The 26,868-nt window shown below is 42.1% G+C and overlaps 1 protein-coding gene and 1 long non-coding RNA gene across 2 annotated transcripts in view; one reads left to right on the forward strand and one right to left on the reverse strand.

The window, feature by feature from the left end:
* Positions 1-26,128, reverse strand: tec (tec protein tyrosine kinase). The gene is made up of 18 exons (XM_085350597.1): positions 26,056-26,128; positions 22,927-23,130; positions 19,885-19,989; positions 17,575-17,656; positions 14,864-14,992; positions 11,736-11,788; positions 11,403-11,602; positions 11,243-11,308; positions 9,698-9,752; positions 7,637-7,716; positions 7,414-7,547; positions 3,378-3,452; positions 2,986-3,157; positions 2,234-2,450; positions 2,044-2,108; positions 1,834-1,952; positions 1,584-1,741; positions 1-473 (listed from the first exon to the last, which is right to left on the reverse strand). Exons 2-18 carry the CDS (start codon positions 23,062-23,064, stop codon positions 390-392), a joined length of 1,932 nt encoding a protein of 643 aa, XP_085206723.1. The 5' UTR covers positions 23,065-23,130; positions 26,056-26,128; the 3' UTR covers positions 1-389.
* Positions 1-26,868, forward strand: part of LOC146635600 (uncharacterized) — a 342,244-nt gene that overhangs the window by 141,160 nt on the left and 174,216 nt on the right. The window lies entirely within an intron of this gene.

Raw genomic sequence — 26,868 nt, forward strand, 5'->3', positions numbered from 1 at the left:
CAGTGGCTTTTTCTTGCTGACAGGTCTCTGACCAAACGGCTTCCTGTTCGTGTCTGAGTGGGAGGAAACATGTCAGCAAATAATGCATCGTACATGCAGAGCCTGTCGTTATGTGTCTTCATTGTTGCTGTCAGTTCATCCCTGTGAGTCATCTTGAAATACCACCAACATGTGATGTGAACTTTTGTCTTTAGTACTGCTGGTGCAGGTGTTCATGGCTGTGAGCTGATGTGATTTAGTGAGCGGAGAATGAGTTTAGAACTGGTGCGATTGGTCCTTCCTCCCCATTTAGTTCATCGGTCCATTCCAATCACAATAAAGCACCATTGCATGGCATTTTAGATGTGGCTCCTGAATGGCAGCCATGGAGGGTGTGAGCAGCTGATTGGTCAGTTTGGAGTTGCCTCGTCGTCCTCCAGAGCTTCGGAGATCATTACGCAAAGATTGGCGAATGAGGGACGGTCCTCTGTCCTCTGCAGAGAGAGAGAAAAGACAAAAGATATTTGAATACAGGACTTTTACATGTTTATATCATGTAAGAGGATGGGTTCTCGTATCACGAGACATTTCCAATTATCCATATGAAAAAGCATTTTTAAATGAGTCAATGTTCAGCTTTTGTGCATGTACCAAAAAACTCAATTAAAAAAAAATTGGGAGTTTTTCTTGTTCTAGTCATTCATGTTTGCGTTGTTGTATATTTTAATAACAATGATTGACACATAATCCCAGGGCAACGAGGCGCTCTCACTTCTCCATTAGTAAACCACTGTTAGAATCAGCTGAGCTAAAGAGGTCAAAAAGCAAAACAAAACAAATTATCGCATTATGATTTTTGTGTTTCATGCAATGTGTTCCAAGGTAAAGTGTTATTGTAATCTAGAACTGCAACTATTCACAGAGTAAGATGATTATAAAAAATTCTAAGCACTAAATCTTTGTTTTGATGCTTCGTTTAGGGCAAGGCTTGGTAGCACGCCATTGTCACCATGGAAACGTGAGTGTTTCACCCACATTCGTGACTAAAAACAGACCTGCAATACAAACGTATTTCAGAGCAATGTGTGAATAAAAAGTTTGACAACATTAAGCCCACACAGCCTCCAGCTTTAAACATTAACACTCATAACACAACAGCAGCGATGATGACACTGCCACAGTTTAACGTGGAGCCGGAGTCTGTTTACACACCGGAAGTGCAAAAAGGCGGAGCCATTACTCCATCCACCGCCGTTTGTTTTACGAAGAGAAAAATCTGCAGTAAGCTTTCAGATGTTGTATAAAAATATGCAGAAGAACCTTTAACATGGTCTGATATCATGTTTAAATTATACAGCTTGCTGAAGGCTGATGACAGCCATCCTATTTTACATGGAAGTGAACAGCGGTGAGTCTAAAGGGGGGCATACGGTGTACTAGACCATATTAATTCGAATACTTTTGTAACATTTTTCAGATTGAGTAAGTAAAATAATATAAAATCCTATCAATATAAAAATAACAGCTAAAAAATACATTTAAAAAATAAAAAATTATAAGAAACGAGCCTCATATGAAGAATTTACTTCCCATTTTTTACTCACCTCATACCAACACATCTGCATGGTGTCATAGATGGCAGGCTTGGCCATTTTGGGCCTGTACAGGCGATGACCCTGTGTAACTAATGTCACCACCTCATGGTTGGGGCTTTGCTCAAATGGCATCCGACCCTCTGTGAAGACCTCCCACATCAACACACCTGGAGACCCAAACACAGAGAGGCGATTTTTTTTTATGAGCGCTGAGAAAATTTCTGTCTGTTAAACTAAGTGGAAAAATGTTCCAGCTCACCGTATGACCAGACGTCCGACTTGCTGCTGTATTTGCAAAAGTTAAAGACTTCAGGAGGTGACCACTTCACAGGAAACTTGGCGCCCGATGAGCTGGTGTACTGATCATCTAACACGTATCTGCATTTAAACAATTTAGTGATATCAGACGCTTTTATTTTCTATCTGCTGACTTGATGCGAGTCATTTATAACTGGAGGGAAACTTGTACCTGGTCATGCCAAAGTCAGACACTTTCACCACTAGAGAGTCGTTTACCAGACAGTTTCTGGCTGCCTTTAGAAAACGAAGAACAACAGAAGAGGATGGAATCAAAACATATGACTAAAAGTACTTAGCAGCTCAATTTACTTAGTGATGGATTTAACAGTTTCCCAACGATAAGCCAAGCTTGAAGTTACCAAGTCTCTGTGGATGAAGCCGTTGGCTTCCAGGTGTGCCATGCCCTCGCAGACATCCAAACAGATACTCAGCAAGCACCCCTGGTTAAAGCTGCCCCGCCGCTGCCTGAGGTAGTTCAACAGGCAGCCCTGCTCCATGAACTCCGTGACAATGTAGATTGGCCGCTGCTGGCTGCACACCCCATACAACTGTACCAGTTTGGGGTGGGACAGTTTCCTGGAGAGGGGAGTTGGTTTTGTTAAATGGAAATGACATTTTCCAAGCAGCAGTTTCAAATATTTATTGGTCAAAGAGGCTCAAATGTGAAGAGTCGGTTACAGATTTCAGTTCCTCCTTTGTCATATTTGATTGCTTCATCATTTCTCTACTTGTTCTGAGACAACCTTCTACTTGACAGAGAAAAGATAAGGAAAGCTCCTTTTGGCTGCTCCCTTTTTCGCAAGCGGTCACCACACTAGGTAGCTCCACATGTTTGATGTGGCAGATTTTCACACAGTGAAAGGATGTGTCGTCTCCCAGGACAAAGCTGGAATCTTTCACTTATGAGGTGAATTTGTAAACCACTATAAACTATGGAGGCACATAGATAAGGTGTAGGTGAAATATTGCTGTAGGACTTTTTAAACTCCACCAGGTGGTAGAACAGGTGAAGGACGACTTCATCTGTGCTGTTTTTGAATAGACCTGCAAAAATCCCTCTTTCTCACACCATTTCCTCATCCAGTATGACTTTGGCCTTTTCCTTACTTACATCATAACCTTGGCCTCCTCAATGAAGTCTTCCTCATACATGGCTCCCTCCTTTAACGCCTTGATGGCCACTTTGTGTTGAGCTCTCCACTTGCCGAGCCTCACTACTCCAAACTGACCGCAGCCCAGCTCCTTCATGAAGGTTAGTTCATTGGGGTCAATCTCCCACTTTTCTGAAAGGAAAAAATGTCAAACATTACAAGAGCACACGATAACTCCTACCAAGACATTGTTCGTGATATTTGTCGTTCTTGAGTAAACTCTAGTCTGTACTCAAGCTAGCATCAATCAAGCAATGGTTAATTTTTAATGTTAGTTCAATAAAGAGCAAAAAGGGTAAAAAAGAAAGAGCATTATTTGTTTAAAGATACACAGTTCATCGTAAAGACTCACCATAGCTGAAGCCAGCAGTGGATGGAGCTGATTTGTCTTGTTTTCCAACAGGATATCTCAACCTGGCTACAAGACCTAAGAGAGACATGTAGAGAGATATAAATGTAAACTTTACCAGAGAGCCCTTCATGATAGGCTAAGAGGGGAGCCCAGAAAAGGAAGCTTTCCGTCACATTTATCCACATTCAACATTTTTGAGTCATTATCTAGGTCGGTATAGGTGAGGCTTAAATGATACTTCAAAGCTTTGCCTTTATTCTCAGCTGTCAGAGTTGAACAGTTATCATGATGGCAGCAGTCGACACAAATAAGCACAAATTCATAAGTTCACAAATTGTTCTTTTCAGAAAACTGTGCAAACGAGCTCGAACTTTCTACCGTTTCTCAGATGCACGATTGCATCACTCTATGAACTGAACTTCTTTTGACCTGTGACTAGAAAAAGCAAGCGCGATGGCAGACCTGCCTTGGGGCGACAACAGCAGTTGCCTCAAGGCACTTTATGTTGTAAGGTGAAGACCCTGCAATATCCTACTACTATACATACTACTTTCAGTAGTGAGATAAAACTGCTCAAATTAAGTCTAAGTACTGTGTAATATTAATTTTCTTTAAAACTGAAAATGGTAAGTACAAAGAACCTAAAGAACTTATTTTTAAACTGTACACAATTTAACCCCTGTTACAGATTTGCAGTTGGGATACAGTACCCTTGACTGGATAAGTGGAAGATGATGAATGGATGGATGGACACAACTTTCAATAAGTTGCAAGAATAATTCTCAATTCCAGCCAAATCTAATGTTGTCAGAAAACAATTTCTTTCTACATTAATACCTTTATACATCATATCATATTATAGTATTTATTGCAAAGTGTTGGGCAAATTACTTTGAAAAAGTAATTAGTTATAGTTAGGAAACCTCTTCCCGCTCCACCACAACCACCCACACATGCAGGGCCTTGGAGTAGGGGTATGTCACCAGGGTGCAGAGGAGGCTACCACCCCCCCCCTCTGTCCCCTTCTGGCTGCCTCTGCCTCAATTTTATCTCACAACTTAGACATTCACATTAGTCACACTCTCATAACACATACATATAGGATCTCGGGGGTGGGCACGATACACGGATTCCAAAAGACCATCAGGGTGTAGACCTCACCCCTGGCGTCGTTGCCCACCTCTCAATTTTAAATACACGTAGACATTGAGGGCTAGCAGGAGGGACCATGCGTTTACCTGCTGCTCTCTGGCAGGTAGCTCCATGCCCTCCTGGGTTTTAAATGCACCTTAGAACACACATGCATCAACACTACAATGAGTGGGTGGAGGGAGGTTTGGAGTCTTCTCTCACCCCCGTTCTCTGCGGCCTGCTGGAGCGGGGGGGGCTAGGAGGAGGAGTTGGCCGTCCGACTGCGGTCTGGAGTGTGGGGCCTCCCTGCTGCTGCGGAGTCGGGGCGGTCTGCCTCTCCCCACCGCAGGGAAAAGGGTAACACCACCTGGGTCTGGGTGCAGTTCCCCCCTCCAGGGGCAAGGGTACCTAGACCCGGTTCGTAGAGTACGCTTGGGGAGTGTGATCGTGTGTACAACGTCTCTTTATGTCTGTCTCCACGTTGGTTGAGTGTGGAGTAAGTGCATATGAGAGCATGAGGGTGGGAATGGATGTTTGTGTCTGTGTGTGCCTGTATGTCTGTGTCTATATGTCAGGTTGGGTATCAGACGCCACCTCTCTGGGGACACCTCAGGCCCTCCAAGGTTTGGAGACCTATCTCTCCCTACCACCACTTCCCTGCCAGTGGCGGACTCCCTCAGGTGTCGGTGCGTTGGTGGTTCTTTGTGTCCGGGGATGGGCGTCCAGTTACACACCGGCTCACTCCTTGGCGGCCGCTTATCGGGGCCTGGAGCCTGGGGCTCGCTCGGGCCACTTCGGAGGTGGGGTGCCCCCGGCCTCTCGGCCTGGGGCTCGGTCACTCAGGCACGGCTGGCTGCCGGCGGAGCTCACGGGCGCGTCACTGCAACTCCCCCTGGCTTCTGCTCCGCGGCTGCTGAGTGAGCCCTCATCTGGGACTCTCCTCAGCTCTTTCTGGGACAGTGGCGCAGCTGCCCCTCTGTTGGTCTTCCATGATCTCTTGTGTTCTGGGGGCCTCTGGATGTCTGGAGTTTTGATCTCCTCCATACCTGCTTCACGCCCTGGAGGACGGGGCTGTGGCCCCCCCACACCCTCTAGCAGATCATTACATGAAGGAACCTTTTAAAAAAACAAGCGCGTCCATGCTCACAGGTGTACACACGGGTGATCACACCCACAAACTACACCCTTTTTGGCTCCTACCTCAAAGCACACTGTGTTCTGTTGATCTTATGTGCTGCACAATAATGTTTAATATTTAGTATTTACTGTCATATTCCCATATATCATTGTGATGTTGTTTATTCTATTACTCTTGTTCTCTTCTGCTTGTTTTCTTTTTTCTTTCTCAGCAGGTGATCCAGGTGATTGATATATGCATTTTTTATTTATTTTTTTCTTTCTGCTCATTCTGTTGGTTTTTGTTTTTTGCCCTTCTCCCCCGTCCCTCTTCTCAGCTGTTTCTCTTTCCCTCTTTCTTTCTCCCCTTCTTTCCCCCAGTCAAGTCTGTCCCGTATTCAGCAAGTGAAAATAAAATAAACAATAAAAGGTGAATCAAATGGACCATTACGGCAAGGCTGGGATGGTCAGTTTGGTAAAGTAAATCCGTTGGGCATCTTTCTTTGCCTTTAGACAACAATTCTGATGGCAAAAGAGCCAAACGGGACAGGCAAAAAATAAAAAAAAGGAGAAAAAAAAGTTATAGTTAGTAGTTACTTCTTCAAAATGTAACTGAGTCCCAATTTTATAAAAGTAACTGATTACTAAGAAAAGTAACTATTGTGATACTTAAAAAAAAAAAAAGTTTAACCAGGTCCAGGGTACAATTGGCCGTTTTCGACTACGTTTTACTTCTACATTTTACCTTTAAAAATTATTTACCTTTCCTTCTTTAGTATCATTCTTTTCAGCACAACCTCACGTGTCTGAATTTATAATTATTTTTTCTTTTTGACATATTGTATTAACACAATTGATCTGAAATCAGACTAAAGGCTTAAAATCTGAGTAGAAAAAAGTGATATTTTACACTGTAAAAAACACAAACATGTTTACTGAATGATTTTTATAACTTGAAATGCAAATATAAACTGTAAATTTTAAAAACGAAGGTTTTGCAAACAACAAAGGTTATATGCAGCTATTTACCTAAAAATGCAACCAAAGCTTTTTTTAATAAAAAGAGCAAGAGCCAAAGTGGGCTTGTGGATCAGTGGGAACAAGACCAAGGCCATGAGGATTGGTTACATGACAACACAGGACCCCATTATGGTAGCACTGCAACCGCTGGAGGAGGTGAATCAATTCACCTACCTGGGCAGCATCCTTGCAAGCAACAGAGATGCTGACCATGAATGATGTTGTGTGTCGGAGAGCAACCATCGGACTGCAACACGTCCCCTCCATGGCATTGTGACTTAGCGGACAGTGCACTTTGGAGGTCACATTCTATGTCAATTCCCGCAAAGACTGCCCAAGATTGCCATCACGTGGAACCCTCCCCATGGAAGACGCAAACCAGGCCACGCCCATACAAAAAGGTGGAGGACTTTCATTGATGATTTACGTGCCTTAGACATTGCATGGGATGAGGCCAGCCGCAGCTGATCGAGTACGCTGGCGGGGATTTGCCACCCAATGCGGACAGGGCGACCAAAGTAAGTCTCCTGAGTTTTGAAAAGCAGGGATCAAAATAAATAATCAGCTGATATGCATAAAATATCATTTATATTTTTACCAGAACAGTACTTCGTCCCATCTCTGTAACACAGGGTTAGTGTTAGGGGGTGGGTCTGGGGCACGTCACTGTCACCATTGATGTTTTAGGCCTCAGAGGGTCAGAAAAGCACCGTAATGCATTTAGCTTAAGTCACTGTTTAATAGTCTACACAAATTGTGTGTTGGTTACCTGCTGCATTATGTTTGTGGTATTCGATCAGGTCTGGGATGGAGCTGAAGAGATGTTTCTCAGCCAGGTAGAAGTGTTTTGGTAGGGTTTGTGTCTCCTTGATGTGGTAATGTTTAATAGCTGCACCTCCATCCCTACAAATACAACATAACCACAGTGTAAATCAAGTTGTACCAGCTTTTATTACATAAAACTTATAACTACCACACATGTGCAGAATTACCCTGAAGACTTGGTGTAGAGCGAAACAGTGTAGGTTCCTGGGGTGCTGGAGTTTCTAATAATGAAGGCTCCTTCTTTATCCTGGAGGGCATGGCACAGAGACAAAGGCTGAAAACTAAATAAGATTTTTGTTTAACCTCTCAACATACACCAGGGCACCAACAGACTAGATTTTGGGCTAGGGTTGTTTCAGCCACAAAATAAAGTTTTGACCTTGCAGTTTTTCCTCTTTCAGGATTTTCCATTTGAGCCTTCCAAACAGGCAAAAACTAACTAACCCCAGATGGCTCGGCTACATAGGGCTTGTTAAAAGATAAAAAAAAAAAAAACACTCCATTCAACCTTAGTTTGATATAATTCATTTTAGCTCAGCCCCTTATAAGCCAACCTTCTACTGATTTGTATATAGAAGAGCTGAGCAGGTGGGTTTCTGTTCAGCTGTTCACAGTAGGTTTTATGTATTTCTTGTCTGCATGTTTCATGCTGTCAAGCCTGTGTTGTCATGTCTACATCTCTGTTTCCCCTTTTGAAGAGTCAAGTGTCTTCACGTTCTATGCGTTTTGTTTTACTTCCCCTGTGGTGTCTCTGGCTGTGTCCCAATCCAGCGACCGCACGCTCCGTAGTGCGCATTTGGAGACCGATTACGCCACAGCGACACGATGACGGCTGTCCCAATTCGAAGTGTTCTCCAATTTGAGGGGTGAGTCCGGTGTAGACTTTGTGGTCCCATATATCCCACAATTCATAGCGCGGTGGTGGGTGTGGATATTTTCTTTGGAAAAAAACGGCAGATGGCTGAAATGGGGTTAGTTTTGCGAGATCTCGCAAAAGTTTTGCGAGATCCCGAGTTAGTTTTGCGAGATCTCGCAAAAGTCCGTCTTAATTTTTTTTTCTCCCATGTCCCCTGCGGGGCTCCGTATGAATGTTTAATAAAGAAGAACATTAAAACATTACTGTTGGCCACATGTCGGCAAAGTTATGTGACATTAGTGATGTTTGTACTTGCAGCGTTAACTTGGTTTTAAAGCCTTTACGTTTTATATTCAGTCAGTCATATATCCACAAACACAACAAACTGAAAGTCAGTGATGCTGCTCGGTTTGCAGTCCTGAATATCACGGCACAAGCAGGATTCACTGCACGGTTAATGTTAGCTATGTTATATTGCTGCCTCTGTTCGGTGGTGTGTTCATATACCTCTTGTCATAGTTATCATTGCTGTCATAGTTGATTCATAGTTCCTCAGCCTCTTCACAATTTGTCAGAGTTATTTAGTTTTCCCAGTTTAGGTTTAGTTTAGTTTCGCCCAAGTTTAATCTCGGCTTGTTTTTCTGTTTATTGTGTATCAGCCCCAATAAAGGCTCGCTTTTTGTTTAACTTCAGTTCAGTTCTCCCGTGTCTGCTTTTGGGTCCGTTCATTAAACACACCAGCTGCTCAGCTGTGAAAGTGTGCCTGTAATTACCATATTAGAGATATCCCTTCTTTCTGACATCATAGAAAGCAAAGAGCAAACATGCCTGAAACTTTGCAGACTAAACTTTGTAGTTTCACCAGTAAAACAGTTACCAGAACATGTCACTGACAAACCATCTATGATTAGGCCTTATATTTGATTAACATCCACCTCTTTTACAATAAAATGCTAACCTGTGTGGAACTCTTAAATGTAAATACTTTGAAAAGAAAAACTGAAAGGCCAAAATGCATGAGACTAGACTGAAATCTAACATTTTCTAGTTTGTGGACACCATATAGCTAAGTAGAACCCATTTTAACATTAAACAGTTTGCCTGGCGGCTATTAAGAGGTTGACGGATTCCACAAGTTTAAAATTCAAGACTTTTCTAATCCACACAACAGTAATTTCTGTTATCTCAGTCACCTTAGTCAAAGAATCCAGAAAACTGGAAGGGCTGAAAATATCTAAATTTGTGTTTTCTTAAGAACAGATTTCGTTCAGCAACATGCTATCACTAATATCACCGTCTCTAAATCATAGAAGTACGTATAAACAGGGAGGGAATAAAGACAAAGAACCAAAGGAAGGAAAGAGAGCCTAACCTCCTTCCTCAGCAGCTCCTCAGCTTTATTCCTGTTGACATTTTTATTGTACCAGCTGGAACAAACAAAGAAAACACAACATGAGACTCTAGTGCTCTGCCTGCTTTGTGAAGCACTATCAGCTGGCTGAATCCAAACATCAAGAGTGAAATAAGCGTTTACTGGAAGATAGCATGACTCACAGTGAACTTTACGATTCAACTGCAAATACATTTACTTCAAGAGTACAACATCAGCCTCCAAATGATCGAAATATCTCTTCTACAGTTTTTGATCAACTTACAGTGGCAAAACCTAGATTTGCTATTTCACCACTGACATTGTGATGGTGTCTCAGGAAAGCTGAAAGTCAACCATGAGAGTTTCAATTTTGGTTTAGTTTCACTTCATTTATAGTGTTTTTAGCATTTTTCGTTAATAAATGTTCAAGATTCGTTTAATTTTAATTAACCCTGGGACCTACCATAGACCTAACTTACCATAGAACCAAGTTCGCCAGAGCTTATCTTTACATTTTTACATGCTGTAGTGCCATTTTTGGGAGCATTTCAAGTTGCTATACATCAATACAACCATTGTAGCCAAAATTTTAATAATGTGTATGCATTAAGTGCATAGTAATTACATAAATTGCAAAAAATTGCAAAAAACTGCAAAACAATTGAAAATTGTTTTTGTTTTTCTGTTTTTTATACATATATTTCTAGTTAGAGAAATTTAAGAGGTTTATCCCTCAAAACTGTAAATACAAAAAAGTTGCACAAAATTGTTTCAAACAACAGGAAATTTATTTTGAGTGTCTTTATAATTTTATTTTTGAGATACACCAATTTGTATATACTGCAGGAAAAACGAAAATAAATATTATGATGCAAATTTGCAAAAAAAAAAAAAAAACCCAGCATGTGCATCAAAATAAACTATTTCCAGCAGTGCAATATGAGTTCTAAGCATCCCAGAAACGACACAGAAAAGCATAAAGTCTAACATGAATTTGAAAAACACCAGTATAGGCTTATAAGGCCCTGAAGGTAAAAAATTTAAAAACTGTTACGCAAAACGGAGCGTGCTGCTCCGTTCGGCTTTAAAGGGTTAATTTTGTAGATCAAATTGTAAGATTTAAGAAGTTGTCTATAGGACAATAATACAACACAATGCAAGTGTGTGACCTCTACTCATACAGATGCTGGTTTTATCATAAAGGTCTAACTATTAAATATATAACTATCACAGCTTTGATCAGAAATCTACACTTTAACTTTGGAAACCTGTATAACCTGTAAGATGTAATTAAGTAAACACAGTTAACTTAAGCAAATAACCACATATCAAACTCAATTCAAATGTGGCGTTGCCCAAGACTACTTTTCCCAACATGTGTTTAACTGCTTGGTGGTTGGCCATGCTTTCAGTCCATAGAAAGTGTGCTTGTGTAGACTCAGTAAATGCCAAATTTCAAAAACCCTGTATTAACAAGGTCCAGACATTAGGATTCAGCCAGCCATTAAACTCAAACTGTAACTGGGAAATGATTAACACACTCACACATATTGGACCAAGTTTCCAGATTTTTTCTCAGTTACATAGTTACTTGGAATGTATCCTTCCTCACTGTGAAAAAACACAAACAAACTACCACATCACCACAACACACAAAGACATGAGAAACTAGGTGGTAAAACACAGAAATACAGCGTGAACTCACTTATACTTGTTGCGTGCCCTGTACCAGTTGACGTCACACTTATCCACGATGACATACTCTTCCCCTTTCACCAGACTCAGATCATGAGGCTCCATGCCGGGGAAGTCATACATAGCCACGACCACCTCCTCTTCCTCAGCCTCCTCATCGTCTTCCTCATCATCTTCGGGGGTCGGGGGGGCAGGAGGAGGAGTCCGACGCTGAGGAGGAGTAGGAGTGAGTACAGGCTTGCAGCTCCTGGCTTATACTGATATATTGGTAGTACGTGTGTGTACGTGTGTGCGTGTGCACATGTGTGTGTGTGTGTGCACGTGTGTGTGTACGTGTGGTTACCCTCTCTTTTTTACACTTCTCTCCAGGAATCGGGGGTAGAGGTTTTCTGGAAACTAAAAAAAAAAAAAAAAAAAGGAACAGAAACAGCGAGTCAAGCATGAAGTTTTTACATTTTCGCATTCAGTTTCATCTTCACCATCATCTCTGCTTTCAGTTCACACTGACCTCTTGACCCTTCTGCTTCTGGTCACCAGTGATGTGGCTGATCAACAGCTGTTGATCAGCCACATCACTGCGGCGTAGTGCACTAGTCAACGCCTCAGCTTTTAAGCTATAAATGCAATTTCCTGTCTTTGTCTTCTCACTTGGTGAATCAAGGGTTTCAAAATGTAATAAAATAACCATGACAACGGAGCAACTCAGTTTTATCTGAAAACCTTTACTGTGAAAGGTTCACCGACTTTTACAAATGTATTCTACTTACTGTGCGAACGAGTTTGAGGTACTCTACCAAAGTGTATTAATGTAGTTATCGCTACATTTCACTGATGACTGGAGTCACTTTGCAAACTCAAAGGTTTACATTTAAAGAAATAGTTGGTTTATTGAAGCACTGTAGCTTCAACTGTGTGTGTGACTATACAAAACTATTAGGCTTTATCTGGGGCACTTAAATGCTATTCAAGTACAACTCAGCTGCCGGTGGCCTCTTACCGCTCCACGAGGGAGTATTTTAACATACTGACTCACAGTGTGGTAAGCTGGTTGCCCAGCAGCTGTCGAAGAGTGTAAAAAGGCTACAAATGGTCATTAGCACAGGCCACAAAATTATTGGCTGTCATCCTTCTCTCTCCTAGATATTGTTACCTCGCCAGAGGCCAAAACATTGCCTGAGACTGCGGCCACTCTGGCCACCAGGGACCTGTAACATCTGTCCTCATGTCACTGGCTCAGACACTGAGAACTAGGACTAATAGACCATGAACGGTTTCTTCTATAAGGCCATTACCACTCTCTTACAAAAAGCAGGTGTGCTGCATTCAAACACTGTTGGAATTACATTCTCACTATATGTTTTTATGTTTATTTTTTTATATATTGCCAAAATTATTGTAGTCTCCTAGGCACATAGGCATGCAGGCTGCTGTTACAAACATTTGTGAAATAATGGGTCGCTCTCAGGGGTCCAGTAATAACATTTTCTCGCTACTAAATATTCCACAGTCAGCTGTTAGTGGTATTATCACAAAGTGGAAGCGATCGGAGACGACAGAACACAGAGGTCGCCAACTTTCTGCAGAGTCAGTCACTGCTGACCTCCAAACTTTGGGGGTGTCCAAATTCATGGGCTGCATCCTCCTGAGGCCGCATTTGTAGACCGATTACGTCACAGCGACACAATGAAGGCTGTCCAAATTTGTAGACTCCTCCGAATGCAGCCAACAAATGCGTCCTCCTTTTCCCCAAATTTGAAGGATGGGTCAGGTGTATCCTTTGTGGCCCACCATATCCCAGAATTCAGAGCATGGCCCAGCCAATTCCAGTTTTAAGTTTTAATAAAACTGCCACTATTAAGTTTTAATATTACTCTTATTACTCTTTCTACTCTTATGACTTTTAGCAAATTTTCAGGTGAGAATGTAGCTGTGTAAACTTCAAATATCTGCTTGGCTAATTAAGATATCATATAATTGCAAAAGTCCTCCGACGTTTTCAGAGACGTCTGTTATTCACCAGCTCGAGAGCTCGCCGGGAGCTCGAGGGTCACTAGAGCCGCAGAGAACGGCACACATCATTTTCAGATCACCACGGTCTTTCGCTACTCAGGTTAAACGCAATATATAAGTCACTTAGACAACCTAGTTTGGTTTTTTTCAGTGTTTTATTTGTTCAGGACTAAATCGGTTTGGCTGAGATAAAAGTTATTAGATTAGATTAGATAGCTGAATGTGAAAACAGAAACAGGAAACTGATGAAACAGAAGTGTGAGGCGGTCGAGAATTTACGCCAGTGTCCTGTTATATTTTAGATAGCAAGGAGCAGACGGCTGAGTTTATTAAACTCCACCAAGACAGCGGTGACGCTAATCTGAAGGCTAGACCGTCCCATTTCACAGACGTTTACTTCATGCTCCTACCTGTGTGGGAACAGTTTGTTTGTGGCACCCTCCTGTTCAAATATGACTGTGCACCAGTGCACAAAGCAAGCTCCATAAAGACATGGATGAGTTATGTGTGGATGATGTGGAAGCTCTTATAGCTGCAAAGGGTGGGCTGACATCATATTGAACCCTTTGGATCAATAATGTTACTCAAGGCAGATGAGCAATTACGTTTGGCTATAGCGTATTTATTTATTTTTATGTCACATGACAATAATGATTTGCGCATTCAATGTGGACTCGGACACTTTATAGCACAGCTACCTCGTTCACATTATGTGCACGTGGCTTTGTGGTGTAGCTGATATCATGATCTAAAAATGTAACATGCAACTGTTACTCTGGGACATGAAAGCTCATTGTATCATAAATACAATGTCAAAAAAAGGCTTTCTGTTTTATTCTATTCCAGCATACAATGCACAGAATGAATTTTTAATACACAAATTATTCAGCAAATATGAAAACTGGTATTTACACACATTTTGTGGATTCTATGTGAAGCTCGGGGGCCAAAACTGTGAGCCAAAAAGACACTATAAAGGTCTGTAGCATTTAATGTTAACACACTGAGGTAGAATTTTGGAGTTAGTTAGTTTCCAGTATTATGCAACTGATGTGATGTGGTTGGTGCTAGCTCACACTGAGCTGACATAAAATGAGTGCAGCGCAAGGACATCAGCTTAGCAAACAGCTAAGATGTGTGGCTAATGTAAGCTAAACCTTGCTTCAGATCTGGGTCAAAGTGTCACCCCACAGGTTTATGAGACTGGTTTGTTCTTTATGAAATCGTGACTGTTAAACATGGATAAAAGGCATCATTTTCATTGGCGGGGGGCTGGTTGAAGCAGTGTGTGCTTTGCAGCTTCTTTGTAGACATTCTGGACAGCCCGCCTTCGTTACAAGCTCCATTTGAAGGATAATTATTTTTCCACAGGTTGTTATTAACCATAAAGTTAATAACAAAGTCAAGAGACAGGAAGTCTAGATGGAGCACAGAAAGCAAACATGAGCGTCAGGCACTTACTGTCTTCTAACGGGTTGTACTGCTCGCACCCCAGTGCTTGTTTTTCTGCCTGGCGGCAGCAGAGCCACAACCCATCCTGCCAGAACTGAGGGTGAAACTTCACCAAGACCTCTGCGTTGTCTTTGATCTCTGGATACACACACACAAACACACAAAAGTTCAACAAAACCAGGTCTTTCCTGCTGCTTCTCTTTGAATTTTTATGTCTAGATTATCTGAGACTGGTTTTCCTTGATAAGCTGTATATAAAGTTAGGTTGATAAACTGCATCCGCCATCACTAAAGCTGCAGCTGAAGTACAGAACTTTAGCTTTAATTTAGAGATGAACAAAAGCACTTTGTGAAATGTTTAAACTGCAGCTACAGTTGTAGTGACAGCTTGAAGTGAGGAACTCATGACTGTCACAAAAGGATGGGTTTCCTCTTTTGTCATCCCTTGCCAGACGTTTAATGCAGCTGTTTTCAGTTGTTCGTTTGTGGGCCTTCCTGCCTCAGTCAGTGCAGAATATTCCACTCCTTTACCTTAAAAACATTTGGTTTTCTTTAACTGGAGGTTTTGGGTTGTTGTCTATCTGTGCTTCCAAGCGGCATGAAGTCAACTTTGCAGCAGTTGACTGAATCCCTTCATCTAGCTCCTTCCCCACATCGTTACTAAATGCAAGTGACCTATTGCCACTGTAAGCCACATGTTTTCAGGTGCTGTTGTATACTCCAGATCATAAATCATTCCAAGCCCTGTTCTTACTTTTTCCCCCCCCATATTTCTGGTACGAGTTCATTTTAATGTCACCTGCTCAAAAAAAGCAATTCTGTCCAGGTTTGGCTGGTCCAGATTTTTTTTTACTACTTTAATTTGGCATTTCCGTTCTTAAGGATGATTCATGGTTCATAAATCTTGCATTCAGTATTTTCTCTGACCAAGTTTTCTCTGGAAAATAAAATATCTACCACTTGGAGGGTGCTCTTTATTAGGTTGAATGTTCTTAAGAGTTTGTCTTTATCATGCTAAGGATCCTGTGATCCTCTACCAGTGTAGTCTCGTGTGACCGTCTGGGTGTTTTTATGTTATCTTTTTTTTTTTTTAATTCTCAATATGCACCAGATTGATGTTGATGTGGTCATTTCTAAGGTTACCGATCTCTGATTAATTTATTTTGGCAGCTTTAGGATTGTCTGTTTCATTTGGACTGTGGCTTTCAAATGTAAAAACATCTTTTTGAATCAACTCCAGACCTTTACCTTTTCCATAATTTCAGTATAAATAATGAAAGAAAAGTAACACCAGTCCATGACACAATTTTTTATCGACTGTCCACTTGCTTCCAGTCCATGCGAAAGTGAGGCTACATTTAAAAACGTGTAATTATTAAAGATTTCATCCAACTTGTTCATGAAGATGCTCAAATTAAAGAAAGTTTGAGCGATTTCAATTTCAAACTGAATAAAGCAAAATGAAAGACCCACTTTACGACCCATTGACCCACCCACTGAACTGAATTTGGTGGTGAAAAATGTTTCTTATGTTAATTTAAGAGCTGTTAAAACAGACTGGCCAATTGTGACCGGAGCTCTAAAGTAAGGGTGGGGGTGAACACAACAGGAGGGTTGTCTGTGAAGGTTCTCAGTCATCCAGGTCATCGTAGTCAAAGGAGCTTGCATTGCAAAGAAAAGCGTCTGGACTTCTTTAAGTTGCTTGAAGACGTTTCACCTCTCATCCGAGAAGCTTCTTCAGTTCTAAGGTCAAATGGTGCAGAGTCCCAGATATAAACCTAGTGGGAGTATCCCACCACAGAGGGACAAAAGGACCCCCTGATGATCCTCTAATCATCAGGGGGTCCAGGACTATAATCCAGGACCCCCTGGACTATAATCCAGGACCCCCTGGACTGGATTATAGATGGCAGAGAGTTGGTGTCTGCCATCTATAATCCAGTTTTGAGATCCCTTCCCAGACGCCTTAACGCCCACTCACATCCTGGGTCATCTGACCTCAGGAATTCGCATGATAAGGTGGGGCCAGGTTTCACAATGAACTCACCCGAAACTCTGGCTGATTGGGACCCACACCCAGTTTCACACCTTGGCTCAGGCGATTAGAGGATCATCAGGGTTGTCATTCACAGTTGAAGCTGAAATATGTAGAGTATCCCCGTGTTTTTGATCTATACTGCAACCAGCCACCTAACCTATAATGATACTGTTTGTATTTATACTCATTGATATCTATTTCCTATGAAAGACTTTGAGATGCACCCATTTATAGTCCTAATGACTGATACTTGCATTGTTTAAATAAAGAGAATTAAATTATTTAGAATAAAAAGATCAACAAAATAAAAAGACCATTGTGACCTCTAGAAGAACATCAGTAATGATACACAGTTCAAACTATAAGACAGAAAAGTGAACTAACCATTGCACTTCTGAGGTTTGAGAAATCAGGTCAAATTACTAAGCAGTACACAGCGCTTCTGTTGAGTAAAATAAATGCTAAATTTCTCATGACAGGAACAACAAGAACAATGGAAACAGTGCAGGGGTGCTGGAAGGTATTTGCATGTGTGAAAACCAGTTTGTGCTTTGTGGTTCAAAGTGTGAAAAAACATCTCTGCAGTACTTCAGATGTCTAAACTCCCAGTGTGAGCTTTCATACCCTACCCCTGTATATATGTGCATTTGCTAGTTTTTCACAGAACAAAACAGGGACTGACCTTCTTTGAGGCTCTGGACCCATCGACTTCTGCTTTCATGACTTGGAGCAAATACATAGAGGGTGTTGGTATCGTACACCACCTGGACACAAACACACAGATCTGTCTGCTAACACAGTTTTATGTAGATTTCAAAGCTGCATAGGCATAGTTTAATCTTACAACAAAACAAGAAGCAGTCTGAAAGCCTAAACATACTTAGGAGGTTCATAATGCAACAAGAATAATACACTTTAGACTCAACTTGAAAAAAGGCAGATGTGAAATGTAAAAGTGTGGTTACAGGTTAAATTTGGCATAATAATTGGATGTAAACTATAATGTGATATTTAAAATCCCCATAAACCAGATATACCAGTGTCATTTCCTAAATGTTCCTGATACAAACAGAGTAAAATTTAAGCATTTAAGCAAGTTTGAGCTTATTCTGCCTTCAAGAACAGGTCAGAGGTCCAAAACGATGTAATATTTTAATTTGTATAAGGGGCTTAGCAAGAAAGTGACTGGACTTCTTTAAGTTTCTTGAAGACGTTTCACCTCTCATCTGAGAAGCTTCTTCAGTTCTCAAACCAAATGGTGGAAAGGCCGAGTTGTCCCATAAAAGGGACGTTGACCCACTATTGATCAACTCAAGAATGGTACTGCATTTGTGTCTACAGGGAGTGCAGAATTATTAGGCAAGTTGTATTTTTGAGGAATAATTTTATTATTGAACAACAACCATGTTCTCAATGAACCCAAAAAACTCATTAATATCAAAGCTGAATGTTTTTGGAAGTAGTTTTTAGTTTGTTTTTAGTTTTAGCTATTTTAGGGGGATATCTGTGTGTGCAGGTGACTATTACTGTGCATAATTATTAGGCAACTTAACAAAAAACAAATATATACCCATTTCAATTATTTATTTTTACCAGTGAAACCAATATAACATCTCCACATTCACAAATATACATTTCTGACATTCAAAAACAAAACAAAAACAAATCAGCGACCAATATAGCCACCTTTCTTTGCAAGGACACTCAAAAGCCTGCCATCCATGGATTCTGTCAGTGTTTTGATCTGTTCACCATCAACATTGCGTGCAGCAGCAACCACAGCCTCCCAGACACTGTTCAGAGAGGTGTACTGTTTTCCCACCTTGTAAATCTCACATTTGATGATGGACCACAGGTTCTCAATGGGGTTCAGATCAGGTGAACAAGGTGGCCATGTCATTAGTTTTTCTTCTTTTATACCCTTTCTTGCCAGCCACGCTGTGGAGTACTTGGACGCGTGTGATGGAGCATTGTCCTGCATGAAAATCATGTTTTTCTTGAAGGATGCAGACTTCTTCCTGTACCACTGCTTGAAGAAGGGGTCTTCCAGAAACTGGCAGTAGGACTGGGAGTTGAGCTTGACTCCATCCTCAACCCAAAAAGGCCCCACAAGCTCATCTTTGATGATACAAGCCCAAACCAGTACTCCACCTCCACCTTGCTGGCATCTGAGTCGGACTGGAGCTCTCTGCCCTTTACCAATCCAGCCACGGGCCCATCCATCTGGCCCATCAAGACTCACTCTCATTTCATCAGTCCATAAAACCTTAGAAAAACCAGTCTTGAGATATTTCTTGGCCCAGTCTTGACGTTTCAGCTTGTGTGTCTTGTTCAGTGGTGGTCGTCTTTCAGCCTTTCTTACCTTGGCCATGTCTCTGAGTATTGCACACCTTGTGCTTTTGGGCACTCCAGTGATGTTGCAGCTCTGAAATATGGCCAAACTGGTGGCAAGTGGCATCTTGGCAGCTGCACGCTTGACTTTTCTCAGTTCATGGGCAGTTATTTTGCGCCTTGGTTTTTCCACATGCTTCTTGCGACCCTGTTGACTATTTTGAATGAAACGCTTGATTGTTCGATGATCACGCTTCAGAAGCTTTGCAATTTTGAGACTGCTGCATCCCTCTGCAAGATATCTCACTATTTTTGACTTTTCTGAGCCTGTCCAGTCCTTCTTTTGACCCATTTTGCCAAAGGAAAGGACGTTGCCTAATAATTATGCACACCTGATATAGGGTGTTGATGTCATTAGACCACACCCCTTCTCATTACAGAGATGCACATCACCTAATATGCTTAATTGGTAGTAGGCTTTCGAGCCTAAACAGCTTGGAGTAAGACAACATGCATGAAGAGGATGATGTGGACAAAATACTCATTTGCCTAATAATTCTGCACTCCCTGTATTTGCATTACTACTCATTAACTCGACAGTATGCATATAAAGAAAGAGGTCTCTCTGGTTGCAGGTGAGAGTGTGGTAGTGTGTTTGTACCTGAAAGGGGTATTTGTTCTGGCAGGGGATGACCCCTCCTCCATTCTTGACAATCTCCACACATCTGATGCGACTCACTTCGATGGAGCCCCTCTTGAACTTCTTCTGTTGATGCAAACATCATGTCATTTTTTAATGTTTGCTGTCTTTGTAATATTATCCAACTTGCAGTCTTAGACACTTTGACATTTTGTGCTGACATAGCATATTTGCACATTAGCAGTATTCAAATGATTGTTGAACTAATTTGACATGTAACTCATTTCCTTCAGCAGAATTTTTGATTTAAACTGGGATAAGAGCCCTGTATGCAGCTGTGTGGGCATTCCTGGAAAAACTGAAAGTGAACACTCAGCTTAAAACAGGGTGTTGCTACCTGAACCAACGAGATGTTTAAACAGACATTTTCAGTTTCACAGTTGAAGGGCATAAATCATATTAAAACAATGTAGATTGATGACACTTTCACACCTGTGCAGTACAAATGAACCAGAACCATTAGCTTAACTTAATATAAAAAGAGATAAATGACTATTCTGGCTCAGTGTAACATTACAGAGCTACTGCTGACTCAAATGACTTTAATGTTTTTTGATGAAACACCCACATGTAGCTGCTATTTACTTAAACAAAAGGTTAAAAATCACCATTACAAAGGTTAAAAGTCAGGAGAAAAAAAAGGTACCACAAAAGCAAAATTACAATATGTACCAAAAAGAGAAGAAAAGTCATTTTTTAAAAGGCAATATTTTGATCCAAAGTATCATGCATGAAAAACTGGTATAAAATGACCAAATGCCAAAAAAACTTGGTATAAGAAAAGATGCTTTTCTTCCCTGGAAGTTAGACTTCTGCATCATCTCTGCTGTTGTTGAATTCTCTGAAAGCTTTCACTTCAGCATTCTTTGAAAACCGCGTCTCTCTCTCTAATAATGTCTCTAAAATAACTGCTGAACAGGAGCCCAGCTTGCTGTTTCCAGTTTTCATCTTCAAGTAAGCTGACTGGATACTAAACATGTTTCACTGGCAAGTTCAAACATCTAATTCCCAGACTATGCTATAGGATTATAGTATAGAACCAGGTAAGCATGAACTCTGAACCAGTGCTTCTCCTTATTGTCTGTTATTTGTGTCTTGTTCCTATAAAACATGGCCAAAGTTTCAAAATGAAGTCACTACATGTATGTGAGCCAAAACTCACGTTGTTGACTGTTGCGAGCTCTCCTTTTCTGTCCTTTTTTTCCCCCAATTTTGGTTTTGGATCTGTATGATGTCATAGAGAGGGGATATCCCTAATATGGTCATTAAAACCCACAATCGTTTATTTCTATGAGAGGCAGCCAGTCAGAAGAAGCTCTGTTAAAGTAAGGGTGGCCTTAACTGAAGGGGGTTAAATCAGGTTGTAGGAGAGACTGTAAAAAAATAAATAAGAGTTGTTTTTGTATTTTAATCATGCAAAATTACTCCAATAAAGTTCAAGAATAAAGTTACAGAGCTGGACATGAGCAGAATAAGTCGGCTTTAAGAAAAAGCAAAAATGATCAGATTGTCAGTGCTTGTCTTCCTCATGATCCATCACAATTCACAGGTTGTTATAATGTCTGAGAACTAAAATCCCTAAAATCCACTGAGATGTCAGGGAGACTTACAGTCACATCATGTACAAATCAATGTTGTTTCACTAAAGTCTAACCAGTACTGTAGGAGTGGAAGATGAACGCTTCACCATCACATAATCTCATCAGTACTAAAGGAGCTAAAAATAAAAATACAACATCCATCCATCCATCTTCATCCGCTTTATCCGGGGCCGGGTCGCGGGGGCAGCAGCCTAAGCAAAGAGGCCCAGACCTCACTCTCCCCAGCCACCTCCTCCAGCTTATCCGGGGGAATACCAAGGCGTTCCCAGGCCAGCCGAGAGATATAATCTCTCCAGCATGTCCTGGGTCTGCCCCGGGGCCTCCTCCCGGTGGGACATGCCTGGAACACCTCACCTAGGAGGCGCCCAGGGGGCATCCTTGTCAGATGCCCGAACCACCTCAGTTGGCTCCTTTCGATGTGGAGCAGCAGCTGCTCTACTCTGAGCCCCTCCCGGATGGCCGAACTTCTCACCCTATCTCTAAGGGAGAGGCCAGCCACCCTTCGGAGGAAGCTCATTTCTGCCGCTTGTATCCGCGATCTCGTTCTTTCGGTCACTACCCACAGCTCGTGGCCATAGGTGAGGGTAGGGACGTAGATCGACCGGTAAATTGAGAGCTTCGCTTTTACACTCAGCTCCCTCTTCACCACGACGGACCGGTGCAGCGTCCGCATTACTGCAGCTGCAGCCCCAATCCGTCTGTCGATCTCCGGCTCCCTTCTCCCATCACTCGCGAACAAGACCCCGAGATACTTGAACTCCTCCACTTGGGGCAGGAACTCATCCCCGACCCGGAGTGGGCACTCCACCCTTTTCCGGCTGAGAACCATGGCCTCAGATTTGGAGGTGCTGATCCTCATTCCCGCTGCTTCACACTCGGCTGCGAACCGTTCCAGTGCGAGCTGGAGGCCCTCACCCGATGAAGCCAACAGAACCACATCATCTGCAAAAATCAGAGATGAGATTCTGAGGCCACCAAAGCGAAAGCCCTCCGCCACTTGGCTGCGCCTAGAAATCCTGTCCATAAAAATTATGAACAGAACCGGAGACAAAGGGCAGCCCTGGCGGAGCCCATCACCCACCGGGAACGAGTCCGACTTATTGCCGGCAATGCGAACCAAGCTCTTGCAACGGTTGTATAGGGATCGAATGGCCCGTAGCAATGGGCCAGACACCCCATATTCCCGCAACACCTCCCACAGGACACCCCGAGGGACACGGTCGAATGCCTTCTCCAAGTCCACAAAACACATGTAGACTGGTTGGGCAAACTCCCATGCACCCTCAAGTATCCTGGAGAGGATAAAGAGCTGGTCCAGTGTTCCGCGACCAGGACGAAAACCGCATTGTTCCTCCTGTATAAAATGTAAAAATACAACAAATGAACAGAAACTGAAAGCGACCTCAGCTCTTCCATCGTAATATGTCAGCCGGCTCTTGGTGAGGACGAACAGCCTCTCCTTGTAGTTCAGCGGCGACGTCCTCTTCTTCTGCTGCGAACGCTTGATTAGCAGCTCCTCCAGCAGCAGGTCCGCACTCATCCTGGCCCCGCCGACGGCCTCAGCCCATTGGTGGAAGACGTCAGACCGCAAAGGTATGGAACTGATCTAAGAGAGATGACCAAATTCTCAGATATAACTCATTCCTCCTTCCAGATAAACACACCTTTAGATTTGTTGTTCCAAAAAAGTTAATACATTTCCTGAGATGAAACAAATTAGAACCAGGTCTGTATCATCAATATGGCCACAAACAGGAAGTCCTCCTTTGTCTGTGACCACATTGTTCTTCTACCACAGTAGAACTTTATCTTTAATAAATGCTGTCTCCTACATTTCTGGTGGTACGGAGCTTTTTGGGAAGCTGGACACAGCGAGCAGCTCTGAGGGGTTTTATTGCACTTTCTGTGGAAGCCTTATTTAGCAGGAATTTATTTTTGGTCATTACATCCACCCGTACTCTGAGGAAGTGCAGCCATCTATACCGAGCTTTCATTATGACTTATTTCTGTCTGTCTGATTCTGCTTTTTTTTGTCTTTAGAGCCACAAGGCTCATAAGCAGCGTCTCTGTTTACATGCGACGCACACTGATTTCCTTTATTTCACCGGCAACGCTCAGTTATCTTTATAATAACACAGTTTAGTTTCACTTGTGTCAACTCATTACACCTCAGCCTTTGTTGTTTATTTTCTTCTAGAAAGATGTGATTCATCCAGGATAAGATTTAAGAAGGGCTCACAGATCTCTTTTTACTTTTAAGAGTGAATAACATGATTTCAGTTTGGTTTCTTCTTTTTCTAAGTTGAAGCTGCTCCGTGTAACACCATAAAAACACCACATATGTCGCTTTAACAAAGTAATGAACTCTAATGACCTTTGCACTCAGTGGCTTCACAAGCTATTCATTCACTGTCAGCTCATTATGCAGTGATCACATAGCTCTCTTGCTGATTATCAGTTCATTTGCTGTGATTGATTCAATGTCCCAAGTTCAATCAGCACAAACTACTGAGTGTGATTAATAAAAACATGTGGGCATGTAATTCATCGACTAGAAATGACCATAGTCACTAGCATTTATGGGTAGGTGAGTAGCATATTAAGCTTACAAACCACATCCGATAGTCAGTACATCTTTTGTGGTGGTTAATCATCCAGTAAAACACTGAGTCAATCGATAATGTCAAAGTAAAAGAGGTGTTTTGTCTCGAGCTGATGCAGGATGTGCTCTTATCTGTGTCTGCCAAAGCTCTTCTCTCAGTTTGAACTTATCAGGTGATTTACAAATTTGGTTGGTAAGTAATAAGTAATTCCGTGCAAATCTATCAGACGCAAGGCAAATGGTTAGCTGCACTACACAGAAGCCTTTTGTTTCTGCTGTGTGAAACAAGTAATGTGAGCGTTCAACATCAGGAGGCAGATGGGGTTGGGCGTGACCAAGCAGCAACATCTGAGGTTAAAAATACATGCCAATGCTCAAGTGCCAACACATTTCCCACAGGGGCCACCTTAAACTGTCACCAAAAGTGCATAAATACCCACGGACTCCTAATTTTACGATTCTCAAATTCAGCTGTGGAAGTCACATTTTTGCTTAAAAAAAAAAAAAAAAAAAAAAAAAGGTGGAAAAAAAGCTGTTTCTAAGAAGTTCATGGTGTGAAAATTCACCCAAGCCATTCGTTTGAATTTTTCTGAGGCCTGTTTGTGAGGCTGCATTAGCCAAGCGTCCCATTGAGTGCGTTCACAACATTGGCTCCTTATTGAATTAGCAGACAAATAATATGCTTCAGGATTTCAGAGTCTGTCACTTAGCATGAACCAGCAGGTATGTGTCTGTGTGATGCATCTGAGCAAGCATTCATAGAGCCCTTCAAACTGCCAGAGTCCAAAAACCAGCTGGTGACTTCCTGGTGGCATTCGATGTGCGTCAGACACGTGTTACTGCTGCTCGAACCAAAAATGAGTCAAAAAAACAAAGCTGGGTTGAGGCAGAGCAGAAGAGGCAACTTATTTTGGTCTCATGTGACTGTTTAATGCATCAAAATGCATAACGCTAATCTAAAACCTTAAACACATGCAGAATAACACTGCGAATAACATCTGATAAGATTACTTGATATAACGCCATCAATACAACAGTGTTACAGTAGTGTCGTCTGGATCTCCGTGCCAACTTATCAAAATATAAACATACAAAATCCTGGCAGGTTGCCTTCATGCATGTGTCTGCAGAGACATGTCAACGGTTTCCTTTATATAACTGTATGTATGGGATAAACATGTTAACAGTTTTCATGCCCGAAGGGTGACAAAGGCAACACCTGTCTTACTGGCATTGCACAATGAAGCACATTTGTTACTGGTGCACTGTGGCTCCTTAGTCAAAGGTCAAGTTGTTCCCCGTCTTCACCTTCTACCTTCTTTATTTTCATTTCAGCAAGCGGTAAAGCATCCTTTGACTATGAATAGTCCCCACAGAATACATATAATCAGTACATTCGCCCATAAAGCATAAACCCTTTACTGCTTGGGTACAGTTTGGATGTGAAACAAGGCCGAGATTCTTCACAGTAGTGTCCGTTAAGTTTTTCCAACCGCACTTAAATGCAGCAGAGGGAAGGTAGCGCACGCCGGTGATTTGAAGCGTATCGCGGGTTGTACACCTGTTCTCAGGTGATACTACACGGTCCTACTACATATACCATACTATATGTATACTATATTTTTTTTAATCTATACTGTCCGATTAAATACTAATATGGATATTTTACAAAGCAGCAGCTGAAAGCAGGTCCACTGGTGTTGTTTATACGCTGCAGCATCACCCCCACAAAATGAAAGTTTCAACGTTATTGAGCGTTTTTGCATCGTATCCTCTGTTTTAAACTCACAGCGTTTTTAAACTCACAGAGTTTAGCAGCGGCACTTCTAAACTCGCAGGTCCGCGGTTTCGTTTGCGGACAGCAGAACACAAAAGGCAAAAAGTTTACAGGAACTTCGCTGGGTGTCTGTGGAAAAAAGGATCCCTTACCTCCGCGCCTCATTTCCCAGTTTCTCCTCACTTGGTTGGAGTCCGTGGGCCTCCCATGTCGTTGCGAATCTCGGGAGCGGGATTCAGGAAATGAAGAGAAACGCACCGGCTCACGGGCACGCGCACTTCCTCGTATTGCGCTGCTGCACGGTGATCGCTGAGTGAGCTACGACTGATTTAGACCTCTGGGGTGGCTGCGTCACCAGTGGGTGACCGTCCCCGTCTCCAGCTTTCACGCATGTACGTGCTGTTACCTCGTGTTTAATGCAGAAGAAGCAAATGAGATGCCGGGATTTTCTTCCATCACGGGTCCCATTCCTGTTGGGTTACTCAGGGTTTGTTTTCTCACTTCCATCTGTGATGAGCCCTGTTACACCTGAACGTATCTTTCACACACACACACACACACACACACACACACACACACACACACACACACACACACACTCTATAAATCAAAAACTAGCAGCATATAGTCATAATAAAACACAAACTGACATGATGAGTCAGCATACAACAAGTACTCTCATTTAGAAAATTCCTTACTCAGTGATCGTTTCCACTGGAGCAGCTGCTACATGCACACACTCATGTTGCAGTTTGAGAGCACGTGTTTAACATGTAAGTGGTAACAATGGTTCATTGCTATGCAGCCGTCTGAGCTTCATCGTTCAGGCCTAGCACTGCTCAGATCTCACGTCCTGGTGCTGTCCTCACCCTGCTCTCTTCTTTCCTTCCTCTTTTGACAGGCACATTTTTGCTTTGCTTGCTAAACACAATTAAAATGCAGCACTACCGGATAACCTCTCCATA

The sequence above is a fragment of the Diplotaxodon limnothrissa genome, linkage group LG3 (genome assembly GCF_057381915.1).
Source record: "Diplotaxodon limnothrissa isolate DT_005_m linkage group LG3, D_limnothrissa_male_GT1.1, whole genome shotgun sequence".
Taxonomy (NCBI): Eukaryota; Metazoa; Chordata; class Actinopteri; order Cichliformes; family Cichlidae; genus Diplotaxodon; species Diplotaxodon limnothrissa.

Bases quoted from the DNA above. Each gene is read 5' to 3' on its own strand.
- tec (XM_085350597.1), bottom strand. From the start codon at position 23,064: ATGAGTGCGGACCTGCTGCTGGAGGAGCTGCTAATCAAGCGTTCGCAG. The intron at 17,657-19,884 runs GTACAAACACAC...GTTTGTGTCCAG, and splicing joins AGAACAAATACCCCTTTCAG to GTGGTGTACGATACCAACAC. The intron at 3,453-7,413 runs GTAACCAACACA...TGTCTCTCTTAG, and splicing joins CCACAAACATAATGCAGCAG to GTCTTGTAGCCAGGTTGAGA.